Source organism: Cinclus cinclus, chromosome 3, assembly GCF_963662255.1.
Source record: "Cinclus cinclus chromosome 3, bCinCin1.1, whole genome shotgun sequence".
In the NCBI taxonomy this organism is placed as follows: domain Eukaryota; kingdom Metazoa; phylum Chordata; class Aves; order Passeriformes; family Cinclidae; genus Cinclus; species Cinclus cinclus.
In genome coordinates this window covers 41,198,266-41,223,662 of record NC_085048.1, presented here as the reverse complement: position 1 = coordinate 41,223,662, position 25,397 = coordinate 41,198,266, and the positions used below count along the sequence as shown (strand labels likewise).

At 34.0% G+C, this 25,397-nt stretch overlaps 1 protein-coding gene across 1 annotated transcript in view; it reads right to left on the bottom strand.

The window, feature by feature from the left end:
- The window catches only part of GRIK2 (glutamate ionotropic receptor kainate type subunit 2), a 354,252-nt gene that overhangs the window by 222,300 nt on the left and 106,555 nt on the right, over window positions 1-25,397 (bottom strand). The window contains exons 2-3 of the mRNA XM_062489908.1: window positions 19,233-19,400; window positions 15,285-15,542 (exon numbers count right to left, since the gene is read on the bottom strand). Of these exons, the coding sequence (XP_062345892.1) occupies window positions 15,285-15,542; window positions 19,233-19,400 (426 nt within the window). The remainder of the gene's footprint in view (window positions 1-15,284; window positions 15,543-19,232; window positions 19,401-25,397) is intronic.

Here is a 25,397-nt window from a genome sequence, read left to right as displayed (position 1 = left end):
ATCAGAAGAAGAGGTATCAGAACCTCTAATGAAGGGAGGAAGTATAATTCAAGAACTACAAGGCCTGTGCAGCTAAGAGCAAAACAAATCCTTTCTTCACCATGATTTTGAGATCTAGAGTATTTTTTATTGAACATGTCTGGAGTAATTTTAAAATTATTGATTTAAAATACAGTATGAATTACAAGCTTCAGAAAAAAAAAGTGACCTCTTATTTTATTAGGATTTACAAGATCCCCATGTAATGCCAAAAAAAAAAAAAAAAAAAACAAAAACAAAAAAGCAAACCAACATAAAATCCAAAAGCAAACAGAATACAACATTTGTGTGTATAAGACTCTAAAAAAAAAAAATTCTATTTTACAACAGTACAGAAATAATAGCTGCATTTTGGGAATGTACTTCCTGCATTTTCTTTCACCAGGGACACCTTTTTCCTGTCCCTTTAAACTCTCAATTCCTTCTTTAAGCAGCCACTGTGATAGAGCCCTACCTCTGAATGGCTGGGAAGAGTGCGGTGTGAGTAACTCTTTTCAGAAGCTGCCATCAATTCATCGTTAAGGAGAATCCTGAAGGAGCAGTTTGTGAGCTCTCCAGCTGGCATCTTCCTCCAAAGAGATCAATCACATTACCTCCTCGACATGTTCAACTTCAACCAGTCCAGGAAGCAAGAGCCCCAAGTTTGTTTCAAAACCTGTCTCCAGCTCAGCGGTCTTGCGGGCCATTGCTACGCCACCTGGCCTGCTCATCAAACTATTTATCATTTCCATTAATGCTGCCTTTGTGCTGCACAGGAAGAATGCAAGCAAATGCACTTTGCAATAGGCTGAACACATCAACCTTTTTCTGTAAGCAAACACTAATGCTCTTTCAAAAGCTAGTCCTTATCTTCACCACATCAAAAACTTCAAAACTAATGATATATCATTTTGCATAACCACCAGAAAACAGTCTTTCTATTTTTAAAAAGTTACTTCTTCTCACACCTCTCTGTACTCTCCTACCCTGACAGCCCCCTGCCCATTTTTTTTTGGTTATGTCTCAGAAAAATCACATTGTGTATTGGGCTTTGAAAGGGATATGGGTATAATGAAGGACAATGCTGATTTATTGGCACTGATAGAATGTTTTGCATCAACTGGAACAGTTAATTGCTGCAAAATGGCTCACAGAGATTACCCATGAACTCTGAAGTTTAGTTTTATCATCTTCAACAAAAATAAAACACACCTCTAGTGAAAGGATTAGATAGTAGGAGTTCTTGATCAGTGGGCTGTTCTGCGTTCTTTGTGCTGTTATATCTAATACAGCAACATCATTAAGAAAAGCACAGAGGAAATAAAGACAATGGAAAAAGACAGCATGATGAACCTTTCATATTTATTCATATTAAGCTTTCTTTTTACTATATGAAGATCATTCACTCAATTCCAGCAGTGTAAAGCATCCTTAAAATTATCACCGGTTATATTTAATTCCATTTAGATATGGTAGCAATGGTCTCTTTAATGGAAAAAGTTCTAGATATATATATCTAGATCTAAGATATACAGTCTGGGGGGGAAAAAAATTGTCTTTTCACTGTAAACATAATTAATGCAGCTTCTTATTAGTAGCTTTAGAGTCTAAAATGTTAGCAGGATTTTTCAATCTTATAGTTAAAGGATTGGAGAGCAATCAGAATAGTACATGTGTATGCATGTATATATTTTGCAAATATTAATGCATTATAGTCTGATGCCATTTTCAGCTTGCAATATTTAAAATGTACTCTGATTAGTGGCAGTGACATGAAGAGGAGTTCAAGGATATCTAGTATTATGTTGACTTATTTTGCTGTTAAACAGGATTTCTACAAGGGAAATTATAGTACTGAATCAGTAAAAAAGAGGAAATGTATCTGGTAACTGACTTCACAAGAATTTTTGCCAAAGAAAATTCTATTTAACAAACCCTTTGTCAAAAATGTAACTGTTCTGTTTCAAACGTCTTCCGCTGAAAATTTAAAAATTAGATTCATGAGGGCAAGCCAATACACAAGAGTTGTCCAAGATAATAGTAGTATTTGCTCAAATGAATTCTGGAGGTGTATTTGTATGACATAGTTTCCTTATGGGGGAAAACATGCAGATGTATAAAGTGAGCACAATGTCCAACAACCTATACCTATGTCCGTATCTCCTTCTCAAACCATACAGTGTGACTATTTGCCAAACTCTTCCTCAAAGATACAAAAGAAACACAGTTTATAAATCACAGCAACTTCAGACTATATTGACATGTTCTATCATATCTTAAGGAATACATTCCAAGTTCCACATTGCCCATATGTGGCCCTTTGTCTGTACAAACACATTTAAATAATTTACACTGGAGCAGCTTATGCTTCAGGAAAAAAATAATTTGATCATCAAGCTGGGATTCTTGAGGAGAGGAAAAGGAAGGGGTGGAGGGTTTAGGTAATATAGTTCTTTTGAGCATACCACTAACTAAAAAATTTAGTCACCCTGAAAAGCCAGTTCTGGACCACTGAGTACGAGAGGGCATATAAAAGTCACATTACTTCCTAGTGAAAATATTTTCAAAAACTATCTCTTGGATGGTAGCCATGCCAGTAATTAGAGAAAACGTTTCAGTTTATGTAGTTTTCTTCTGGAGTTTTCTGATTCCTAGACTGTGTAATAGAATAGAATCATAGAAACATTATCCAAGATCACAGAGCTCAACCTTTGACCAAAGACCGCCATGACAACTCAAGCATAGCACTAAGTGCCAAGTCATTTATTTGAAAACTTCCAGGAATGGTGACTCCAACACCTCTCTGGGCAGCCTGCTCCAATTCTCAGTATCTGAGAAAATTCTCCTTTCTTAAAACAAACAACAACAAAAGGAAGAACTATATTTTTAGTTACACATATAAGGTATGTATATGCATTTGAAATATAAATTTTATTGTGAAAAATTTATGTGTCTAGACTAGGCCAGTAAAAAACAAACAACCCTAAATCCCAATCCCCCCCTTCTTTTAGACTAAAAGGAATAATATTTTTTATACAATTACTTGGTAGAGGAAAACAGAAGTGCTTAAGATTATATTCATGGCTAATATTGAAGTTGCAATTACTAAAATACCATACTAGCTTTGGGGTCAAAAAAGAAAATCACTGAACAAGAAAACTATGGATCCAGCTTTAACTTTACAGTCAAGATTTCTATTCCAATGCTGTGCATATCACTTAATTTTTCTGTGTCTTGGGTCTTAGCATCAGAATGCTAAATCCATTGTACTGCTGTTTCAGCATAACCAGCTGTAACTGAGGAGCAAGGCAATAATCAGCTTTATTGTTTCCCTTAAATATGCTAAGCAAGCACAGCAGGGCATGGGTGTGAACATCTTTTATAGTTGCAAATAGCCAATCCCAATTCAGCTTATTTCCAGTAACAATTCTTTTCTAATAAAGGCTTTGCAGTACTGCAGAGAAAAAAGCCCTCTACCCCATCCCGCATAGTCCCACAAGAGAGAATCAATGTGCTACTAAAATTTGGAAAGGCCTTTAGTTCATGGAACAGTTTTGGTCTTAAAGATCACCCTACCAAGATGAAGAAAACCTTTTTTTCATGCCACCTGAGTACTTATCAGATGCAGCATGCAGCAGCTAGAAAAAAAAAGAAAATCAAACTCAGAGTCCTGTCCATCCTCTCTTCACCTTTGCATTTTATGTGTGAAAATGTAAGAAAAAATAACATAATTGAAGGAAATGATGAAAATTAAGACAATATTCTGCCTTATTAGATATTAGATTTGCCATCTTTTTCTAGTCTCCGGCTACATCTTACATTTGTATATGTCAAATGCTCAAATATGATATGCCTGATTTGAAATATTATTGTTATTCTGTTTTATAAACATGCTTTTTTGAGCATTTTTATAAAGTTTTATCATTAATTCAGTATTATGATGGTTACATCAATAGGAATTAACAGTCCTGGGTATTTCAAAGTAATTATCATAATTGTATGAAATGTGGTCTCTCAAGTGGCTGATCTATGAGCAGTGCAGGCTAATGAGAGTGAAGAGTGAAAATAAAAAAGATCTATACTATAGTTAAAGGATAAAAGATGTCAGAATCAATTATATAAGAAGCAGTAGAAGAAGTTAGCCTTTCCTAGACACAAAACTGAAGTAATACTATTGTATCAAACTATACAAAGTTCAGTAAAAAAACACTGTCTACTAAAAATCAAAATGGACTTAGGTTGAAGAGACACAAAAATGAACATCCTCAGATGGAATTTACACCAGCTTAGCACATTTATTCTTGGAAACAAAAGCAGCTTCATTTTTGCTTAAGCATAAAAGGAATTGGCAAGACTGCAAGAGAGAAGAAAACTCTGCAATTGAAGCTAAGTAATATTTTAACTGAGAGTGATGCAGAGCAATTCACAAAGGGACTGACATCACAAGTATATTTCAGTGTTCTCTCAACCAAAGGACAAAATATGTAAAACTGAAATAAGAGTAAAACTTTACTTCAGTTTGGATAAATCCTAAATGTATACCCCATACAAGAATGTGAAACTGATCTTGTCTCAGTTTCCCTCTTTTCATTTTTCACTTAGTTTTCTTATCACATATTTCTGTATTTGGACATAACAAAAAATTTCCAGTCTTCATGAAAGAAGCAATTCTTTTGATCAGAAGTTCTCTAGGCAATTTTCTGTAAGATTTAAATTCTTAAGTTTATTCTAACCCACAAAAGAAAAACAATTTAAAGCACTATTTGGCATATGTTCATTGTTATAACTTATGGAAATATTATCCCCACTTCCGTTCCTTAGGCTTATAGAAAAATACTATAAAGTACCTTATGGATTTTAAAAAATTATTTTAAATACATAGATTTGTTTTTGTAATACTGAGTCTTGTTGCAGTAAGTCCAAATTAAATTATAGGCCAAAAGATGGGTGAGAGATGTAGTAACATGTTTTCCTGAAAGATGGGCTAGAATCATACACTTTGTTACCTTGTTAACATTTACTTTGCTTTTCAAAAAATTAATTGAAATCTGTATAGAATTAATAATAAGAACAGTTGTGGGCCCATTCACCAGAAAAGGATAACAGAATTTAACTCTTTTTCTTCAGACAACTAGCTAAATTAATTGCTAACATATGCATAATGACTAGGAGTGCTTGAAAGTGAAACTTTAACTTCACAACATCCTCCACACTGCTGATATATTCATATAACACTGAAAAATATCTCCGAACTTTACAGAAGAAATGTGCAATAACTGTCTTAGTAAAGAAATACACCAACGAGTTATATCCAAATACCACAATTAGGTTTAGCACATAACTACAAATTGGATCTTCACTTAAAACTACAGTGCACAGCACTTGAAACACTCTGTATTTAAAAGACACTATGGAATATGTCATCTATCAGGATAATATTTCTTCATTGTCCAAATTTTTAGTGCTATTAATTATTATAATTTTATCAAATTTAATTTTTTTTAAAAAAAGTCTTAAAAGACTATTTTCTTCAATAAAAATGTTCAATAAAAGTGTTACAAATGCTGTAACATTTCTGAACTGGTGACTGAAAAGATGTTGAACACAGCTACATGCCATTCCAGCTTATATGCATGGGAAGCTTCAAGTCTACTTTTTCACATTGGCAAATATAACCCTTCTTTAGATACTCATTTCATTCATTCCACTAAAGAAACACAGAATCACTATTAATTAATAATGCACAAATTAGAAATGAACAAGCATAGTTCCATTTAACATCTTGTGCTAAGCTGTACCACCCCAATCTCTATCTTTGATACTATTTATACACAAATTTATTTATTTACAGAAAAGGTACCCACCTAGCCCTTCATAAGCAACCAGTAGTCTGAATTCTGCATCTGCTTTATAGAATCAGAATAAATGCCAGCTAAACTGCGCAAGTCAAAACATTATAAATATACAAAAGTACACACAGATGTAGTTTTCATCTAAACATAATATAAATACAAATCAAATCTGAGAATCCACGATCAATGACAGTGGAACAACTTAATATTCATTTATAAATTAGTGTTTCTGCACATTTGATAGAGACATTATCCAGCACCAGTGGTAGTTAATAGTCCTGATCGAGTGCTTTAGAGGCCACCCTTACCTGTCTTTTCTCTTTCTATTCTGTCTAGGAAGATGAGTATGAAAACAATGATGTTGAAAAAAAATAAAGAATAAAAATTAATAATTATTAAAAACAAAACAAAACAAGAAAAAATAAAAACAAAACAAAACAAAACAAAAATAAAACAAAAAAAAAACAAAAACAACAAACCACCAAACTCATCTAGTGGATTTTCCTTAGAAGGACACCTGTTATTTTGTTCTAACCTAAATGTTCCTAGCTGAAATCTTTCTGATACAGTTTTAAACGTGTTGAACTATTCTCTAACATAAAAGATAGTTTATTCGTTTCCTATAGCAAGACATTTTGTCCACTTCCACTACAGAAAAGTAACACTCTTAGATTCTTCTCCTCCCAGATCATACTTTCCTTAACCTCTGATCTCAAGAGTGCTCATCTTTCTTGAGATATACTGCAAAGAGCAACGTAATACAATGTGACTTTTTATGTAGATGAAATTACCTAGGAATTTCTCACACATAGAATTTCAGCTCAGACACCTGAGTTCAATGTTACATTTTCTTTCTCATAATGCCATTGTTGGCTTATCCACAATGTGACCAAGTCTTATGCTTGAGAGAGAACTATTAAAATACTTGAACACAAATTATATTTTCTAGAGAGTTGTAACTTCTGAGACTGCCACATGCATAGGTAATTTATATGCTCTTCACATCAGAAAATTAACCTTGCAAGTCTATCTTTTCAGTAAGCTGTAAACAATCTATTTATGTTTATTACTCTTTGTTTGCATCCATTTGACACTTGCATAAAATACCTGTGGTTCTAATTTGCATATATGAATGTCACCTTGAACAGTTTGGCTTTCTTAACTCAATACGAGCCACATCAACTGTTATCTTTTCCTTGCCCACAAGGCACAGTGACCTGGCAAGGAACGAAGTTCTACATTATTTGCTCTTGATAAAGGAAACCTCACAGTTTCAGCAAACTTAACACTTTGAAACTTTTTATAGTGCTTTTACAAGTAAACAGGATTCTTTACTCCAGGAATAGAAATTCAGTTAACCGGTTTATTCAAAACAATCAACCCAAAGAAAACAAAAAATACCACCAACAACAAAAAAACCCAACCCAACCAGTCAACCAAAAAAAATTCCAAAAAACCCAAACAAAACAAAGCAAAACAAAAAAAAAAAAGAAACCCAACCAACAATAACAAAAACAAACCAAAAACAACAAAATAAAACCAAACTAAAAAATTTATACTACAACTTCATTTTTTTTCTATCCAATTTTAAGCAAGTTCCAAGTCATGAAAGAAGTTGTTTGGAATAGGTGGATGATTTAGTTGTTAATTAAACATAAGGAACCAGGATAAGTGTACTTCAAAATCTGGACAAATATCAAAGTTGGGATGAACCTGAGCTTGCCTACCTTACCCAAACTTCTCAAACTTTGTTTACCATCCATATTTTCAAAGGTAATTATTAACTGAAGATCACCTAATTTAAAGTTTTTCAGAATTCTCTTGCTCCGGTGACTTAACACTTAGATTCCTTGATAATTGTTGCTTTTTTTAAACCAAGTTTGGTGTATTTACTCTTCATTTTAGAGTCCAACTAATTCTGTTGAGAGAAACTACAGTTCTAACAATATTCACTTAATCATTATAGAATCATAGAATACTGTCTTGGAAGGGACCCACAGGAATCATTGAAGGCCTACTCCTGGCCCTACACAGGACAACCCTCAAAATCTCACCACTTTCTTGAATTCTGTTTAGTATATTTTGCTGCTTTGCACTTTTCTAATTATAAACCATTGTTTTTTTCATTCCCAAGCATTGAGTCAGTATCAGAAATATTACAAATATTTTCTGTATTAAAGTCGACATATATTATAACCTCTTTCTAAGACTGTTTTAACAGCTGTGTTCTATACTTCCTTTCTCAGTGAACACCTAGTTTGAGATATTTGTTGATATTAAAATATTGCCTGTGGTTAATTTTGTTATATGATTCTAGATGGATGGGAAGCAAAAGCCTTGTCTGCTTAATTTTAATGGCTTAGTGATTGTTTTGAATCTTGGTCCACAGCAATGCAAATCACAATAATAGTACTCCTTCGTGCTTTCTTTCATCTGCTCCCAGCAGATGTCTCCTACTGTACTGTGGACTGAGCACCCCAGATTATCTTCAAGAAATTTCATCTTATTTCTACCTGTCATCTATTCTTGAACAAACTTTGCCTTTCAAAAATATCAAAATTCCAAAACAGAAATATATTTTCCTTCATGCCAGCCATGTCAGTTTATAAGTTTCTGTTATAGGTCACCAAAATTTTAGTCCTGTCTTCTAAATTGGGGTGAAATGCACTGTTACTGCAACAGTGTCAAACCTTCAAATACAGCATTCTCAACTCTCCTTTCTTCTCACCCAAAATAGACCACTGTTACATAGATGTATTTATAAAGGAGAGCAACTTTTCTCATAAATTGACATGTTGCTTAATTCATTTATCTAGAAGCAGAGAAAAACAGGCCTTTTCAGATCAACTCATTTTCTTTGTCTTCTCAGTTGCCAGTTCTCTCAAGTATCTTAAAAACTTTTTCTCATCTTCATAGTGCACTAAGCATATTGTCATTAAAGAGAAATTTTGCCTCTAGCCAAAACTTACTTTGAATCACTTAGAAGCTTTTTCTCCTTAATCATTTAGCAATATTGCCCATTTGCCATCATACCACATCCATGTAAGCCACAAAATATTTCATTCCCATTAGTTTAAAATTATATTAACTACAAAAGGGGCTGTCCTTCAGCCATCATAATACAGGGTAAAAGAAAAAAAAAAAAAACAGCCATAACAAACCACAAGATGTAAGATATCTGGAAATAACATAATTAATGGAATGGAATAAGAATAAGAATAAGAATAAGAATAAGAATAAGAATAAGAATAACAGAAGTAATTCAGTGGGAAGGGACATACAACCATCATCTTGTCCAAATACTGACCATTTCAGGGCTGAACAAAGGGCAGGTTGAAGTCATTGCCCAAATGCCTCTTGAACATAAGACAGGCTTGGGGGCATCAACCACCTCTCATGGAAGTCTGTTATAGTGTTGGACAACCTCTTAACAAATAAATAACTAAATATTTCCTAATTTCAAGTCTGAACCTCCCCTGATGAAACTTTGAGCCATTCCCACATGTTCTGTCACTAGATATCAGGAGGACAAGATTAGCACCTCTCTCCCCCTCTCCTTCCCCTCCTCAGGAGGCTACAGAGAGCAATGAAGTCACACTTCAATCACTTTTCCTCCAAACAACACAAGCCCACAGTCCTCATAGGACATCATGCCTTCCAGTCCTTTCACCAGCTTTGTTGGCCCACTCAAGACACATAGAAATACCTTAACAGTATTTTTAAACTGTGGGGGCTAGAACTGCACACAAAATCAAGGTGAGGCCAAAATAACACCTAATACAGTGGGAATTAGATAATGGGAATTTTAGTACTGGCCCCAAGAAATAAATTGTCATTTTATTACAAATCAATGTGACCTGCATACTAGAGTAAATATATCAACAAAATGACAGGTTTCAACTTCCTTCATTTCAGTTAAAGCAAATGATTCAGTACTAAAGACTAACACTAAACAATTTTGTTTCTGAAATAATTTTTCAGCATTTACTTTGGCTTCTTTTCATAGAAGTAACAGATTTTTGGTGTCTATACTCATTCACTCAAGACCAAAACAAAAGTTAATTAAGAAAAAATATCCAGAACCCTGTTTATATCAACTTATTCTGTTGATATATAAAAGTATCAATATATTGATATCTATACAAGTGCCACTATAATTTAAAAGCTCGTCATCCAAATATTAACGTATTTTTCCTTGTTTTTTAAATTGTCTGAGATTCACAAACTTATTTATAGTTTGTCTAGTCTGTTTGCTTTAGCACAGAGGTGAGAATATGTACTTGAAATTAAGTTACTGTTTTGAGACCAATTAAATCCATTAGGACTTGCAGCTGACGAACATATTGTCATTTTTTCACTTTTCTTTCTTAAAGACAATTGACTGTAGCAAATCTGTAAATCTGAAAGGATTTAATTAGTGTCCAGGGACAATTTAGTGGAATTTAATTAACAAAGAGACCAAAATTACTTTAAGGGGAAAAAAGAAAATAACCAGCCTCTTATTACATCTTGCTAGGAGGTTTTTTGGATTTGGGTTTTTGGGTTTTTTTGGGGGGAGGGTATTGGTGGGGTTTTGTTTGTTTCTGTATTTGTTTTTTAACATGAAATACTAGGTAAAAGGAATATAATTTTCCATTTAAAATTATCACAGAAAACAACAGTTATCTTTTTTTGCAAGAAAAATATTTCAGTGCCCCCATTACAATTTTTTTGCCTTTACAACAGATGGGCCATATTAAAAAAAAAAAAGCCTTGAGAGATAGAAAGAAAAGGAAATTCAATCATAGAAGGAAACAGAAAGTAGCTGTTATTTGAGCAGAATAAAAAATTAAAACAATGAAAGTGAGTGCTGGACTTTTAAAACAGAGATCGATATAAAAAAGACTCACACATTTCTAATTCCCTGAAAGAAAAAACTCATCTACTTAGTTCCACAATACCTACTCCACAAAATACTACCAGGGCAGAGGCTTTATTATAATATTAAAACCTTTGTCCATTCTATGTTCATTTTTATTTCTATTACCATACACCCACTGTAAAAAACAGCATCTCTTCTTACTGAGCCCAAGCAGAATTAACTTTTCTTGTTCATTCATGTACTTCATCTTATTTGTACAGTCTTCCTTATTACACTGTACCCAATCTGATCTTCGTTCACTCCACTGTTATTGATCATATTCCTCTAGAAGCTTTTCTGCACCTATTTCAGCATGGCACAACCTCTATTTTCTCCTGTGGCAAACTATCTTGCATTCCTCATTACAGATTCCTGAACATGAGGCAGGTCTGATCAACACAAAACAAACCAGTATTCTGAGGCTCAGTCTGACATGAGGAGCAATATCTGGACTGCATATGATGAATATCTTCTCTGACCTAGCCTCTTCTGCATCATAAAACATGGCGTAGGCTGTAGTTACTACCCATAGTGCATTAAAAGCTTCTTATTCCTTTTCTCAAATTAGGAGTTAGATGTACAGATATTACCTCTCTGAGAATATAGGGAGGATGCTTCAATGAGGGAAACAACAAACTAATGGCTCTTCTTAGTAGTAGTCTCTTAGATTATTACAAAAGGAGACTGGCATTCCAAATTTTCTCTTTTTTTGAACTAGGCTCTAAATAAGCGCTGGCTTCTCATGTACCACCAGAGTCCAAATGAAATTAGATCCAGACCAAATACACATATCTATTTTATACTGCTCATAGAATCATAAAATAATTTGGGTTGGAAGGAATCTTAATATCATCTAGTTACAATCCTGTCCTCAGAGGCAGGGAACATCTCATATTGATTTTTTGAAGGCAGCTACTCTGTGGATCAAAAGGTACAAAAAACCATATGGAAGTCTGCATCTACACTTCCATGGATCAGTCACATAAATGGCTTTTCTTCATACAAGGTAGAAACATGGGGGATTGAATAGAGCTGGACATGATGGTGCTGTCCAGGGGCAGTTGAACTGTGCACTTGGAGTATTGGTCTTGAGCATACCTCTGGGAGTGCCACTAGAGCTAACACGAGGTTTTAATGGCTGCAAGGAGTCAAATAACCACACAGCTCTTACCATTTGTTTTTACTCGACAAGATACGTCTCACACTGACACAATTTATATTTTTTAGCTCTGAAGGAGATGAGGTAACTCTCCTTTATTACTACAAAACTTTAACAATTCATTCGAAAAATCATAAAACAGAATCCTAACATTTAAGGACAAAAGCACCTTTTTAGAAATATAAATAGTTAAATAGATACATGAAATCATGCTCTCCCTCAGAGTCAACTTACAATCTTGCAGGACTTCTACATAGGGGAAAGCCCTCATAATCTATTGGAGAAATATTTAGACTTACTTTATGCATGCTTTATACCATTTCTTCCTCTCTATAAGAAAAGTGTCAATTCCTTTCTCACCCACGTTTACAATAATATTAAAAATACATAAAACAAATATGTTTTAAAATATAATTTTAAAATAAAAATAATAAAAATATTAGTTTTAAATAAAATATTAGTTTTACCAATTAAACTATCACTGTAGTTGCTATACCAACATATTATTGTCTTGAGCAGGATGCCCTTTGGGGAATTGTCCATTCAGATAAAGGAGATCCATAGCTCTAAAATCATCATAAAAAAGGCATATATTATCATCCTAAACAACCATTCAATAAAGGAGTGCAAAATGTGGGTGATTAAAAGAGAAACTAAGGAGAAAGGAATTAAGAATTATAACTATTTTACATTAAGGAATCACTAATCAAATGGAAGAAACAGACATAAACAGTGATAAATATTTTGTCTTCATTGCCTTCATTATAATGATTTGAAATTAAGTCCTAAATGGCACAAGTCACACAACACAATTTCTAAATCTTATTTGAAACTTCATATTCAGCCCCAGTCCTAGACTCACAACTGAATATATGTCTTATCCTAAGACAGGAGAGAACCTTTTCCTAAGCTCAAGAAACTACTTCTTTCAAAAGGTTCCTCTCCCCCTGCCTCAAAACCCACCAGTTTGCACTTGAACTCCAGCAGATATAAAATCTGCTTCTTAAAGACTGATGGTTTCTCATAGCTAAGAGTGGTTCCTGTATGTACTTCAAAGGCAAGTGTTGCTGTAGACTTCCCAGCAGTGTTCATTTGCTTCAGAAGTCCTGGAATTATCCATAGGAGGTGCTACTAACGAAGAGAAGTTGACAGTCTTTAAAAAGTAGAATTTAAATTCACTTAGAGAAAACACCACAAAAAAAAAAAAAAAAGAGAGAGGATAACCTTTTTAAAACTGATTAATTTTTTTCTGCCTCTTCAGACAGAAATTGATTTCAAGGAAAAAGCAAAAAAGATGTTGGAGATGAGATTACTGTTTTTCCACGAGAACAAACAGTATCATAATATGAATATGAAGCCACTCCAGAAAGAAATATAATTTTAAAGAGATTATATTGTGGAATAATTCTTTATGCTTTTCAAATGGACCAAATAACTCAATCTACTAATTCATTGTGAAATTTATTTAAAAATTATTTTAAGAGAGTTTATGTTTGGGGCTTTTTTCTCTCTTAAATATTAACAGTAATAACAGGTAGAACAAGTAGATCACAATGTATATGATAAAACTTTATTTTTCATTTTCATTCCCATTTCTCTTTATGTCCTGACTTTAAAACATGTTTTATTGAGATCAGGTCTATCAAGGCTGTCAGCAACATAACTCTGAATATGGAGAGATCCTTAAACATGAAAATTTTTTTGTAACTTTTTTTTGGACAGAAGAGAATTTCTTGAAATTATTGAGCAAAGCAGTTTCTAAGTATTAAAACATATGAATTTTCTAACTGAATTGACTGCTTTAAGTTCTGACCTGCTATGAAAAACTCTAAACTGACCTGTTCTTGAAAAAATAGTTAGGCTTTAAATGATTTTAATCAAGGTGAAATATTTCCCATTTACAAAAACCTATAGCAATAACTCTGTCACCACAATTCATTTCTTTCTTCTATCACAATGGTTAAAATCTGAGGCTTTCACTTCCTTTCCTATTTCATAACAATAATATTTTTTAAAAAAAAATAGAAAAAAAAGAGAGAGAAAGAAAAAGAAACAAGCTACAGATTGCTTGCCTTAAATCAATAATGCTAAAGTTTTATTTTAAAGCTTAAATCAAAAGTTTGATTGCCTGAGACTTTTGGTAACATCAGCCAATAAACTTGTAGTTAGGCAGACTCTAAACATCACTGCCTTGCATTTTTTTTTAAAAAACGCATAAAGAAAAATATCAGCTAAAAAGACTTTTACACACTGTCTTCTCTGCTCTCTCCTCAGCTTTTGGTAGCTATACCTGCATCTTATCTGAGCGTGAACAGCAAGCAGGTGTTCTGTCCTGCTGTAGTAACTGCTGTTTATCTAGCAGAGTAAGCCTTCCCTACAGGTAACCTCACATTGTTTCTTGATCTTATTTTTTTTTTTTTAATTTCTGATTTGGATAGAGAGTAGCATCATGTAAAGAGCACATCAACAGCCTTCTGGTTCAATGAACCATGAGAAGAATTTGAGGCTCACAATGCTCTTTTCCTGATAATGACAGATCAATCAGCATGCAAGAAGCTAGCAGCATTTCCAATACGATTGAACATATATCCTTTGGCCAAGTACCTTCCTTGTATCTTCCATTACACTGATATTTTCCACTTAACCAAGGTCTTATTTCTGACCACCACTAGACCTCAAATGAAATGTAAGTTTTACAGCATTTTTCAAAGGTGCCACTATCAAGATGAAACTGAAAGGCAAAATAAATTTTAGGGTGACTAAGGGAAATGTAGTAACCCAGTATATTTCTGCTGGAAAGTCAGGAGTTCATTTTTAACTCTTGTAATTCATCTGCAAAACAAGCCCCAAAATTAATTTTGTTCCAATTGCTAGGAGCTGAAACCAGGGCTCCTTCTTCACTTTTATCTGAAAAAAAAAGATACTAAAATTCCAAACAAATATGGCATCTGTTTTCAAAACAACCAACACCAGAAGCAGAACCAGAATGTAGGCTTGCTACTTCGCTGGGCACACTATTGTATCTTTCAAGTCACCGTATTTTTCTTCCAAGCTTAATTTTAAGTCAAATCAAAAAACATTAGCAACTGTTAATACACTGCAGAAAACACAGATAGAGTGTGACCAATTTATTGACAGCTGTGAGCTCAAACACACAGAATTCAACAACTGAAGCATACTTATGAGAATGCTTATGCTAATAAGTCCACATTATTTGTTATACACTGCCTCACCAGTAAAATTTTTGCAAATTATTAAAGATTTCTTACATTATGAAATATGAGTAGTGACACCATTCCTCCCTCTCTTTGTGTATGTGACTAGATCTGCACATAGTCTGATGCTTTGGCCTTACCAGTGCTGTCATCGTAAACAACAGTAACTGTTTTCCACTTGAAGAACTGCACAAGGTCAAGGATGGCACGGCTGAGTGAAGAGAAATCCGGATAGAGGCTGACATAGAAGGAGTCCTTGTTGTCTGACACCTGATGTTTCCAGCGGGTCTGGATATGTGGGACTCCCAAAGCGTTGCAGATGGATTGCACAGCGTTAGCCGAGGAGCTGTGGGATGGTCCGAAGATGGCTGCCACCCCAAGGGACAGCTGATCACAGGCTGAAGAGGAGACAGAAGTCTGTCAATGATGAGAGGAAAAAAGGCAGTGTGCCAGAAGGTATTGCACAATTCATATTCAACAAAAGGCACTCCATGAAACACAACTGTCTTTTGACAGAGCTCCCTTCTAGTGTAACACTTGCACTTACACATTTCAATTTCAGAACATACTTCCAAGCTTTCATTACAAACTGAAAAATACTGACTCTTAGTGCTCAGCTATGTTTATTAAACATGTCTGTGTCAGTGGAAGTGATAAAGGCCAGCAATTGTGTGTCTTTTCAGAAGTACTGACAAATAAAACAGGTTTGAGCTTAGCTGCATCTCACATTCAGTAAAGGGTCGAATAGGACAGTATCCTAAACTAGGTTATTAAAGTGATAACTTCCTCCTTGATCAATCAACACTATTTCTGCTGAGGTCCTAATTACTCAGAAATTTTACATGTGAAGCAGCTCAGTTAATTTCATTAAAATGAACATTTGAATTTGTGTACCTGAAATAGGCATGTTGGCTAGTTCGATTTAAGGACCAACCTCTTCCCTAATATTAAATTGCTGTCTGTTAGTGAAAAAAATAATTGTGTCCCTTCTGAAAAACTGGAAATGCTCAGTTTTGCTATACTTGTATGAGTATATAAAACTGGTTCTGAGAGTCACTGGCATGGTAGTGCTGTATTCAAGTGGCTCAGCTTCCTGTTTTCTGATACAAGGTGGCCCTACCTGTACTGTTCATTAGCAGTCTTTGGTCTGTATTATCTCCCATTGCATACAACAGTATCACCTTGTTGAATATTTATTAGGACATGCAAAAATGAAGGCAAGAAAATATAGCCAATACTGAAGACCAGAGTTTTGGCCAATGCCCTACTCCTACCTCATTCACTGCCACAGGCATAACTTTTACAAGTATGCAGCTCTGAAAAACATACTCTGTCTTCTAGGAAAACAACTCATTTGGTAGAGAGAAGTAATAAAAACCAAACTACACATGAGTATTTATGTGGGGTTTGATTAATTCTGTTACTCCACCATCAATGTTCCTGACAGCTCAGGAAAGAAGCTGTGGAAACATATCGTGCTGCATTGCTTTTCTCATCAATTCAAAATTAATTGTTGTACACACTCTTTTCAACTTGATAAAAATATTGCCAAGTCTTTCAAGTGCATTCCAGAAACTATGCTGGCACACCTTTTTACTGCTGCAGAACACCGGTAGTTTAAATAAACTTGTCAGACACAGAGGATCTTCATTGCTATTCGGTGTGTTGCCTGATGACTAGCTCAATAAAAAAAAACATTTATGCTAATATTGCCCTTCCTAAGAGTAATCAACAAGCTTTATGCAAATGTCAGTAAATGGGATCACTAACAACAGCAATAGCTACCAGATGGCTTTTCAATGGACTTTTTTTTTCCTCTTTCTGAGATTTGAATAATGCAATGCTCTCGCACGTGATTTAATATGGCACTGGCTCTATCAGACACATACCAATTTTCCTAGAACATTGAGGGGCATTTACATTATTCTTCACTGAAACAGTAGCTTGGAAATATCATCTTGCCTTCAGGTTGCTTATTCGTATACTACCTTTAAAAAGCCATTAATATTTCATCTATTTTCAACTTCAAAAGTATGTGTTAATAAGGGGTTTAAACAGGCTATTTTTGATGCAGTGCCTGCCTATTCACTAATGGACATGATAATGAACCACAAAAATGAGTCAAATGCTTTAACTCCATTGTTAAAATTCTGCTTTGAAACCATCATAATAGAATGAACCATTTTGTGTTAACCTTTAGCCTTTGATTCTGAACTAAAGCACTGTGAACACAAATGCAGTTGTCTGTATTGTGAATTGATGATGCAAAAAGCTATTAGTACTAGAAGATTACACAGATTTTGATATAGCCTGAGCAGTTACAAATAAAGTGTTGCATTCTCATCCAAGATGCAAGTGGAAAAAATGAATATATGTAATCTATTCAGCATGTCTAATCAATAGCATGTTGCCATTCTAACTTCAGCTATCATAGTCTAACAAGAATTAGCAACATAATATTCAGGCTAGCAAACCCCAGGTTAGGGTTAAAAGTAGTTGTGCTCTCTCAAGAAAGGATTCAAAAATTAAAGACCTCAGGAGAAATTTCTCTGCTGCCTACATCATCCCTCAGGAATGGGGAGAAACTGTCCCATTCAATTTGACAGGTGTTTCAGCATGTGCTGAGTCAGGAGTCAGGAAGCAGTTGAATTTGGAAGGTGAGAAGGAAAAGAGAACAAAAGAAACAGAATTAAGATTCAGCCCCTTTGTTCACTGTTGGCTGAGATGGAAAGGAAAGAGTAGTCTCTCTCAAAACCTGCTTTAATCTATCATCCAAAAGACTATAATAATAACTCAAAGATACCCTATTAAAAGCGTATTTTTGCCTTTCTTCTACCATACGTGCTATTCTGTAAAGAAACAATCTTGCTAGGCATAAATACTTATCCTACAATTTTTCATAAATGAAAAATGACCAATTTTTATGACATTTTTAATAAACATCTTTCAATGAACAAACTGTAGGTATTTCTGTACAAATAAAGATACTCTCTTTCCATGCCTATCAATATTCTATATTTGAATTATTTATTTGTCAAATAAACAGATAAAACAGGTTAGCAAGATTAACTCTGTTAATCTGTTATAGTATAAGTGGTAAAAATTTCCTCTCCTTATAAACTGAATATTTAATTAGTATTAAATTCCACTTTTAAAATGTCCTTCATGTACATTAATCATGACACAGGAGCTTTTCCTTATGTATAATTTCTAATATTGTATCAAGTGTTTTCACTTTTCTTAGCCCACTATAACACCAAAATTGCCTTAATGTATAAAGCTTTTTCTCTTTAATTCTTGGGAGAGATATGTTGGGACCAGATCACTTGGCAGATTTAGGCTAGAAACCTGCCATAAGAAACACAGGCTGACCTCCAATTCCTTCATCTTGTGCCTGTTGTCCCTGACTTAAATGCAAAGCAATCTGAAAATTTGAATTTTTTTTTTTTGAGAATCAAAGATTTTAAAAATTAGGAGAAATGCTCAAAATTAATTCTTACTCTCAATTCCTCTGTAAACATATCATTTATAGTTAGGAGAAAAGAGCTTAACTCGTGCCAAGACATGTATCTGACCATGATAGTCTTAAGCACAGACTTAATATGTAGGCTTATTTTTATGTCATGCTGGTATAACAATCACAAAATTACAATTACTACTTCCCTTTTGAAGTCCGTGATTAACTATATAAAGGCATTTGTGAAAATGTACTTGAACGCTTAAAATAGAATCCCAGGTTCAGTAGAATTTGGGGGATCTTGGCATTTTGCTGGATAAACTTCAGAGATTGTGAGATTTCTCACTCCAAAGGAGATGGTCTCAGAAACACCCTAGTCACAATGTTCAGTAAAATTTGTTTCAGATTTTAAATATTTAAGGGAGTAGCTTTTAGATAGGGTTAGTGGGAGCAAAGGTGGCAATATAATTGTCAAGCAGTTACGATTACAGCCTTTAATAAAGCAGCTCTTTAATGTCAGTGACAAAAATGTCAGTCTCGTTGCATAAGGCTTCACCAGATAGACATTTTTACAGGTAAATAAACTGAGTCTTAGTTCTTAATTTAAAAAACTAAATATGCAAAAGGTTACCTTTTTTTGATGCTTCAAAACTGTCATAGAGATTTATCTTTTGCGTGTCGTATGTCAATGTGGTGTTTGGCAGAAGAGTTCTGTTTCTGTTGATTGTGTTCACAGCAAATCTGAAGGCCAATTCTTCTGCTCCCATTGGACCAGATTCCACACACTCAAAAATGCCTCCTGGTAGAGGGAGAAAGACAAAAGAACAAAAGGAACTAAATAAATAAATAAATAAACACTAGTAAGCAAAAAGAGCATAAAATTACATCTTGAATCATCATTTTGGAAAAGATTGATCAGCCTGAAATATTTAATTTCATAAACCTGATATAGTGCAAGTCCTGATTTTGGGGACCTTTGAGTCAGGCAATAAATAAACCAGCAACAATTAGATTTTACCTTAAGGAATACCTGTTGTTTTTTTCCATCCAATACTCATTTTGGAATTGTGAATAAAAAAAAGAAAAAAAAAGAAAAAAAGAAGTGTAGCATTAACCACACAATTTAAAAGCAAAATAGGAGAGGAATTAAGTGTATTTTATTATTACATAGCTGCTACCACTAGTGTTACTATTTTATATAGTTAAACTTGAAATAAATACATTTGTCCCTTCTAAATCTTCCATGACCTGTGTGTTTGGCAGGTGGAAGGGAAACTTATGTATTCTTGCTTTCTCCTTACAATACATTAATAATTAACTTGACAGTTCACTGAAAATACAACATACAAAGGAGCATAGAACTGGGATGCCTCAAAATGCCTCCAGAAATTAAAATGCAGGGATAGATATGTAAGCATTAATGTTTGCCTGAACTGATAAATATGTTGAGAAAAAAGTTCAGATTTTGCTCTTTTGACCTGAACTGCATGTAGGTACTAACTTCATTCTCAGTAAATGTAGGAATCCAAGAAACTATACCCTGAATAACCTCTGTCCTGCAATGAAAGCATCCCCAAATAAGGCATGCTACCAGAGTAGGACATGCCCCAAATAATAAACAATTTTTAGAACACTTTTGAGACAACTTTTATCTTAAATGAAGCAAATACATTTGTGAGACAGTGCTGTACTTTAGCTTTTCTCATTAATGAGATATCATTGTCCATAGAATGTAAATTTATACATATTTTGGGGTATTATAATTTATCCTTGCATCTGGAAAGGCCAAGGATACTGTGACAATAAAAGTAATTTGAGGATGTGTCTTTGCTCTGGTGACATGGAATGCCTCAGAAAAATAACCAGCATCCTTATGGTCCCTTCAGCCCTCATTTTATCAGAGACCTGTTAATACCAATGGACAGAAAATGGCCATTTATTACCAATTACAAGCTAGATATTGTGCTTTTGAATGAAATGTTACTCATTCACTCTCTCCTCACTTGTATTTATTCATTTCCAAAGTAATGTTGCTACCTGGGCTTGTACTGTCTAAAAAAATTTGTTCAACCCTGCTACTTTCTCAGCAAGAATTTCTCAGAATCCAAATATCCAATGACTGGCTCAAAGGGAACTTCAAAAACTGCAGTCAGTTTGTAAACAGTCTTGTGAGCAACCAAGCAGATGAACTGTTGCTAAAGCAAAAAGATGTGTATTTACTATTTACTGATAGTATTAAATATAAATATAAAAATTAAAAATTTGCAAATCTTCTTCCCCTTGCATCCCATTTCTCACTACACAATTGAGGTGTCAACCTTTTTTTTCCTGCAGATCAGCCTTTTAATTTTTGGCAAGAGCCATAGGAGCAGATGCTCATATATTACTTTAAAAGCACAAGTCCTAGCCACTGAGATAAGATGTGGCTAATAATTATTTAAGCATTTGTCATTTCAAACTGGAAAAGAGGCAATGATGGGAAAGACAGACTCTTTAGAATAAATTAAATGTATGGGGAAATCCAAAATCATTGGGCATAGAATATATATGTATATATGTAAACAATCAGTAACCAATGTTAACAAATGTGTAGGAGTTAAAGCTAAAGAAACTTAGACAGTATTCAGTAAATATATAAGCCTAGTACACTTTAAAACTAAAAAAATGACCATTTTTTTGCACAATAATGGAATATGAACATGAAAGGCAACCTTCTAATTTTGAAGATAATGGACTGCTCTTTTCAGGGAAACAGATTCTAGTAGACGAGGTTTTGTGCTGCTAAAACTTACAGAGCCTAAACGTTGCAATTCAAATGGTAACATATAGGAGGATAGTATTTTGATTTGGGGAAAATATTTTTAAATTCTTGCCGAAATCTGAAAATTAGTTAAATAATAATTATAGATATTCAGAGAAAATAAAAAGACATTGCCATAAACAAGATGAAAATTAAGATCAATTTCATAGTCTTTCCTAAGGCATCTGGAGGGCAGTTATTCAAATATATTTGAATAAACCAGTATCACACAAACAATTATGAAATCCTACTTATATCCCAAGCTAAATGGATTAATTGAAAGAAACATTACAGTTTCTTTGTTCTCCTGAAATTTTTACATTGGAAGTTTTCTTCTCTAATTTCCATGTGTCTGAAGCTCAGTACAACCTTCCTGCTTTATTCTTGCATTTCTCATTATGGTGATTTCTAAATCCTTCAGACAGGAAATTCTGTGTCAAAGATTCAGACACTACTCTCAGCAAATAAATATAAATACATACATACATACACACATAAGAAAAAAGAGAGAGAAATTTTATTTTGACCATGCCTATCTAGGTAAATTTTAATGTTAGTGACAGTGCACCATATAGTAAGACAATTTTATGAAGATGACATCTCCTCTGAGTGGCCAGGATGTGTAATTACTCACATACACCATTCAGTGATTTCTTCCCTCACTCACTGACTTATTCTCTATATCTGTGATAAAAAAATCCCCAAACCTGGCATCATACGGTCTGTCTGTTTCAGGGTATATCTCCATTCCTAAGAAAATGAGAAGCAGAATAACTTGTTTCTGTTGTTCTATGATTAGAATATTTTGCTAGGAGGAAGGAAAACTTATTTTGTGCTCCTGAATATTTTCACATTTTGCACTAGGTAGACCCTGAAATTAAAAATAAGAACCCTAGAGGAATATAAAGTGGACCGTATATTTGAAGATTCCTAGCTGTTTTTTAAGCTGTAGGTTGTCAAAAAATCCACTAGAGTCCTTTCATTTCAGTTTAGTAAACTATATATAGTAAAGTATTTTGGATGCTGGCAGGTGTTCATCGTAACCTTCACACCAATTGACTCAAACCATCTGGTTCTCAAAAGTGCTCTGTGTCCCACTAATATGCAAAATGACTGAAAATGCTCAGTGGTGAATACAGCTTTGGCCAAGCTGATAGAGCACACAGGGCAACACCATTGTTTAATTCAGCATCTAAATAGTTTAAATTGAACTCAACCGCTGAAACCAGGAGCTCAGACAGACAAGAATCTGAATTCTGAATATCAGAATATATTAAAAAAACAGATCCTCTTTCTCCAGATAGAGAGACCTTGTCATTTTGCTTGGAACTCTATGTATTAGATGCTTTCAGGATGCACAGCAAAGACATAGGAGTTCAAGTATTGACAAGAATGATAAGTTTTAGATGGTGCTTTTCTATTGCTGCATAAGAAATAGAAACTTTTTCAGTAGCTTTAAATTTACTCTTACGTTCCTGTATTTGTCACTGAGTATGTAAATAATAGCAAAAAAAAAAGTATTTTGAGTATTTTTAAAGACTATGTCGTACAAATCCACTGACTTTATACTGGGAGACAAGCCATTAATTACATTGCATTTTTTTATCAAATGGAAAGGAAAATAAAATAACTGGCTTTCCAGTTCAGATATACCCAATTATGAAGGAATGGTGGTATCCAGAAGCTATCATAGCATATTGTGTCATGTTGTTCCTTCCCAAGCAGGCTTTTCTTTACTGCTGCTTTACTTTGTATTCAGGATAGCCTTATTAATAATCAAATTGAGGAATGCACTGCAAGCATTCAGATAAGCAGAAGAAGTCATAAATCTTGCCATTCGTATGTGGACAAGCAGCCAAACCTATGCCTATCTCTGTCTAACAGCTTGAATAATGCAGGTTTTAGGATTTGGGGTTTTTTTTAACAGAGTTTATAGACCCATGGTAGAGAGAAACATTAGTTCTCAGATGCAACCAGAAGCACATCCCGGAGCCTGAATTCCTCTACTACCTCAAAAGAGACAGAGAAAACTTAAAAGTAGCAAAAAAAATGTGCATGTTATTCTTAACTTGCTTCAGTGGTCTCATACATGGCTTCTTCATTTACAGTGTTAATGATAAGGCAGGTTGTCTCTGCCCTGTAATAGTGACACCAGGGAATATGGTGTCACATATCTACAGCTCAGTCTGTAGCCCATGAAGTTTTATAGGCTGTGTACAGTAGATGATAGCTGTATAGCTGAGCACTTCCAGCTTTTACTGTCCAGTATCCACTTAGACAAAGCTCACAAGATTTTTAGGAATGATCAACACCTGAAGAATCATAGTGATGAGGTTGTTTCAGACATGCCAATCCAAGCCAGATAAGCTAGAACAATTTAAAAATATTCTTTAAATAATGCATCTCTGAAGTGACATCTGGGATAATTCAAATTTCCTATTAATGTTGATATGAAAGAACTGATTTTAATGTACCTGGAATCCACTTGGATTTTTCATCAATTGTCTCTACTGAAGAAAACCTTTATATGACCAAGTTCTTTTGCCATAAAAAATAGGAAAAAAAAAACAAACATCAATGTAATACTGATGGCATAACTGTTTCTTCAGAAGCACAAACCTTGGGGAAAAAAAAAAAGGATAGTAATATTTTACCAAAAATTATATAATGTAGATGTCCTTACTATTTTCCAAGGACAAAAAAAATTTAAAATATTTAATAATTATACAAATCTAAAAAATTTTGTCCTGAAATTGTTCAAATGAAAAAGCCCACATTTTCCGTCAAAAACACTGTAGTAGATTTGACATTCATTGTTTAAAAGTCATCCTGTTTTCCCCATTTTCCAAATAATTTTCTTAAACACAAAATCCAAAGGAAAAAAAGGCAGTCAACTTGCTACACATCTTGGCAAAAACTATCCCCCCCGAAAAATTTTCCTACTCTAAAGTACCTAATTTCACAAATAATAGATTAACCTTCTGAATTATTCAATTTTCCATTTCCATTCTACAACAGAGTCCCCTTTGAAGATCACCATCTTGTGTGTTTCGCGTTATCATTTCCACACAACACCTAACAAAACCCAGGAGAAAGAACAAAGCTGCTTAACTGCATGAATCACTAGATAACTAGAAGCTCCAGAATGAGTTGTAAGGAAATCTCTCTTTCTCTTACATGTAGAGAACTTTTGAAATAGCAGCATACCGTCAAACCTGAGTTACTGTTACCTACTTGAAAAAATCCTCATCCAAGCAAGCTTCAAAAGTATCAAAAGCAGAACTCCAAACAAGCTAAGAGCAAATCTGGCTAATATTAAATCAAAGTATTTCTCCTTTTTTTTTCTAGTACAGTCACCTGTTTGTTTCATGAGAAATGAGTGCTATCTCATTACAGCTACAGGCTATTTTGCAGTCTGTGCCCTCCGAAAAACGAAACCCTTAAACATGCAACAGAAGGCCACATTACCTCAGATGAGAGTCTATCAAATCAGTCAAAATGAAGCTTGCAGACCACTTGAAATTACCTAGCCTAAAATAACTGGTTCTAATGATATTTCAAATGTATGAACTGTATACACAGAATTAAAACTTCCATGGTTTTTAAATGTGAAATCAGGATTCAAAAATTTAAAAATCATTCACACATAATATTTTCACATTAACAAAGTTATGGGGAAAGTAACACTATTCTTAAGTCTGATTTCCTTTTTTGAAGATATAAAATTAAGTTTCTTTTTTTATAATATCAAACCAACTGTGTAGAGGTCTTACCCATATACACATATGTGTGTACATATACACTAGTTTTTAATAGCTATAAATTTTTTAACATTTTAGCCATATTACAACATGCACCAATCTGCACAAATTCACTGACAGTTATTAAGGTCTTTATTAATACATTATAAAAACTAGCATGTGACATGAACACTATTTTTCTAATGATACCGTAACTCTTTAAATATAGCAATGTACCTCTTTCTTAAGTAACATT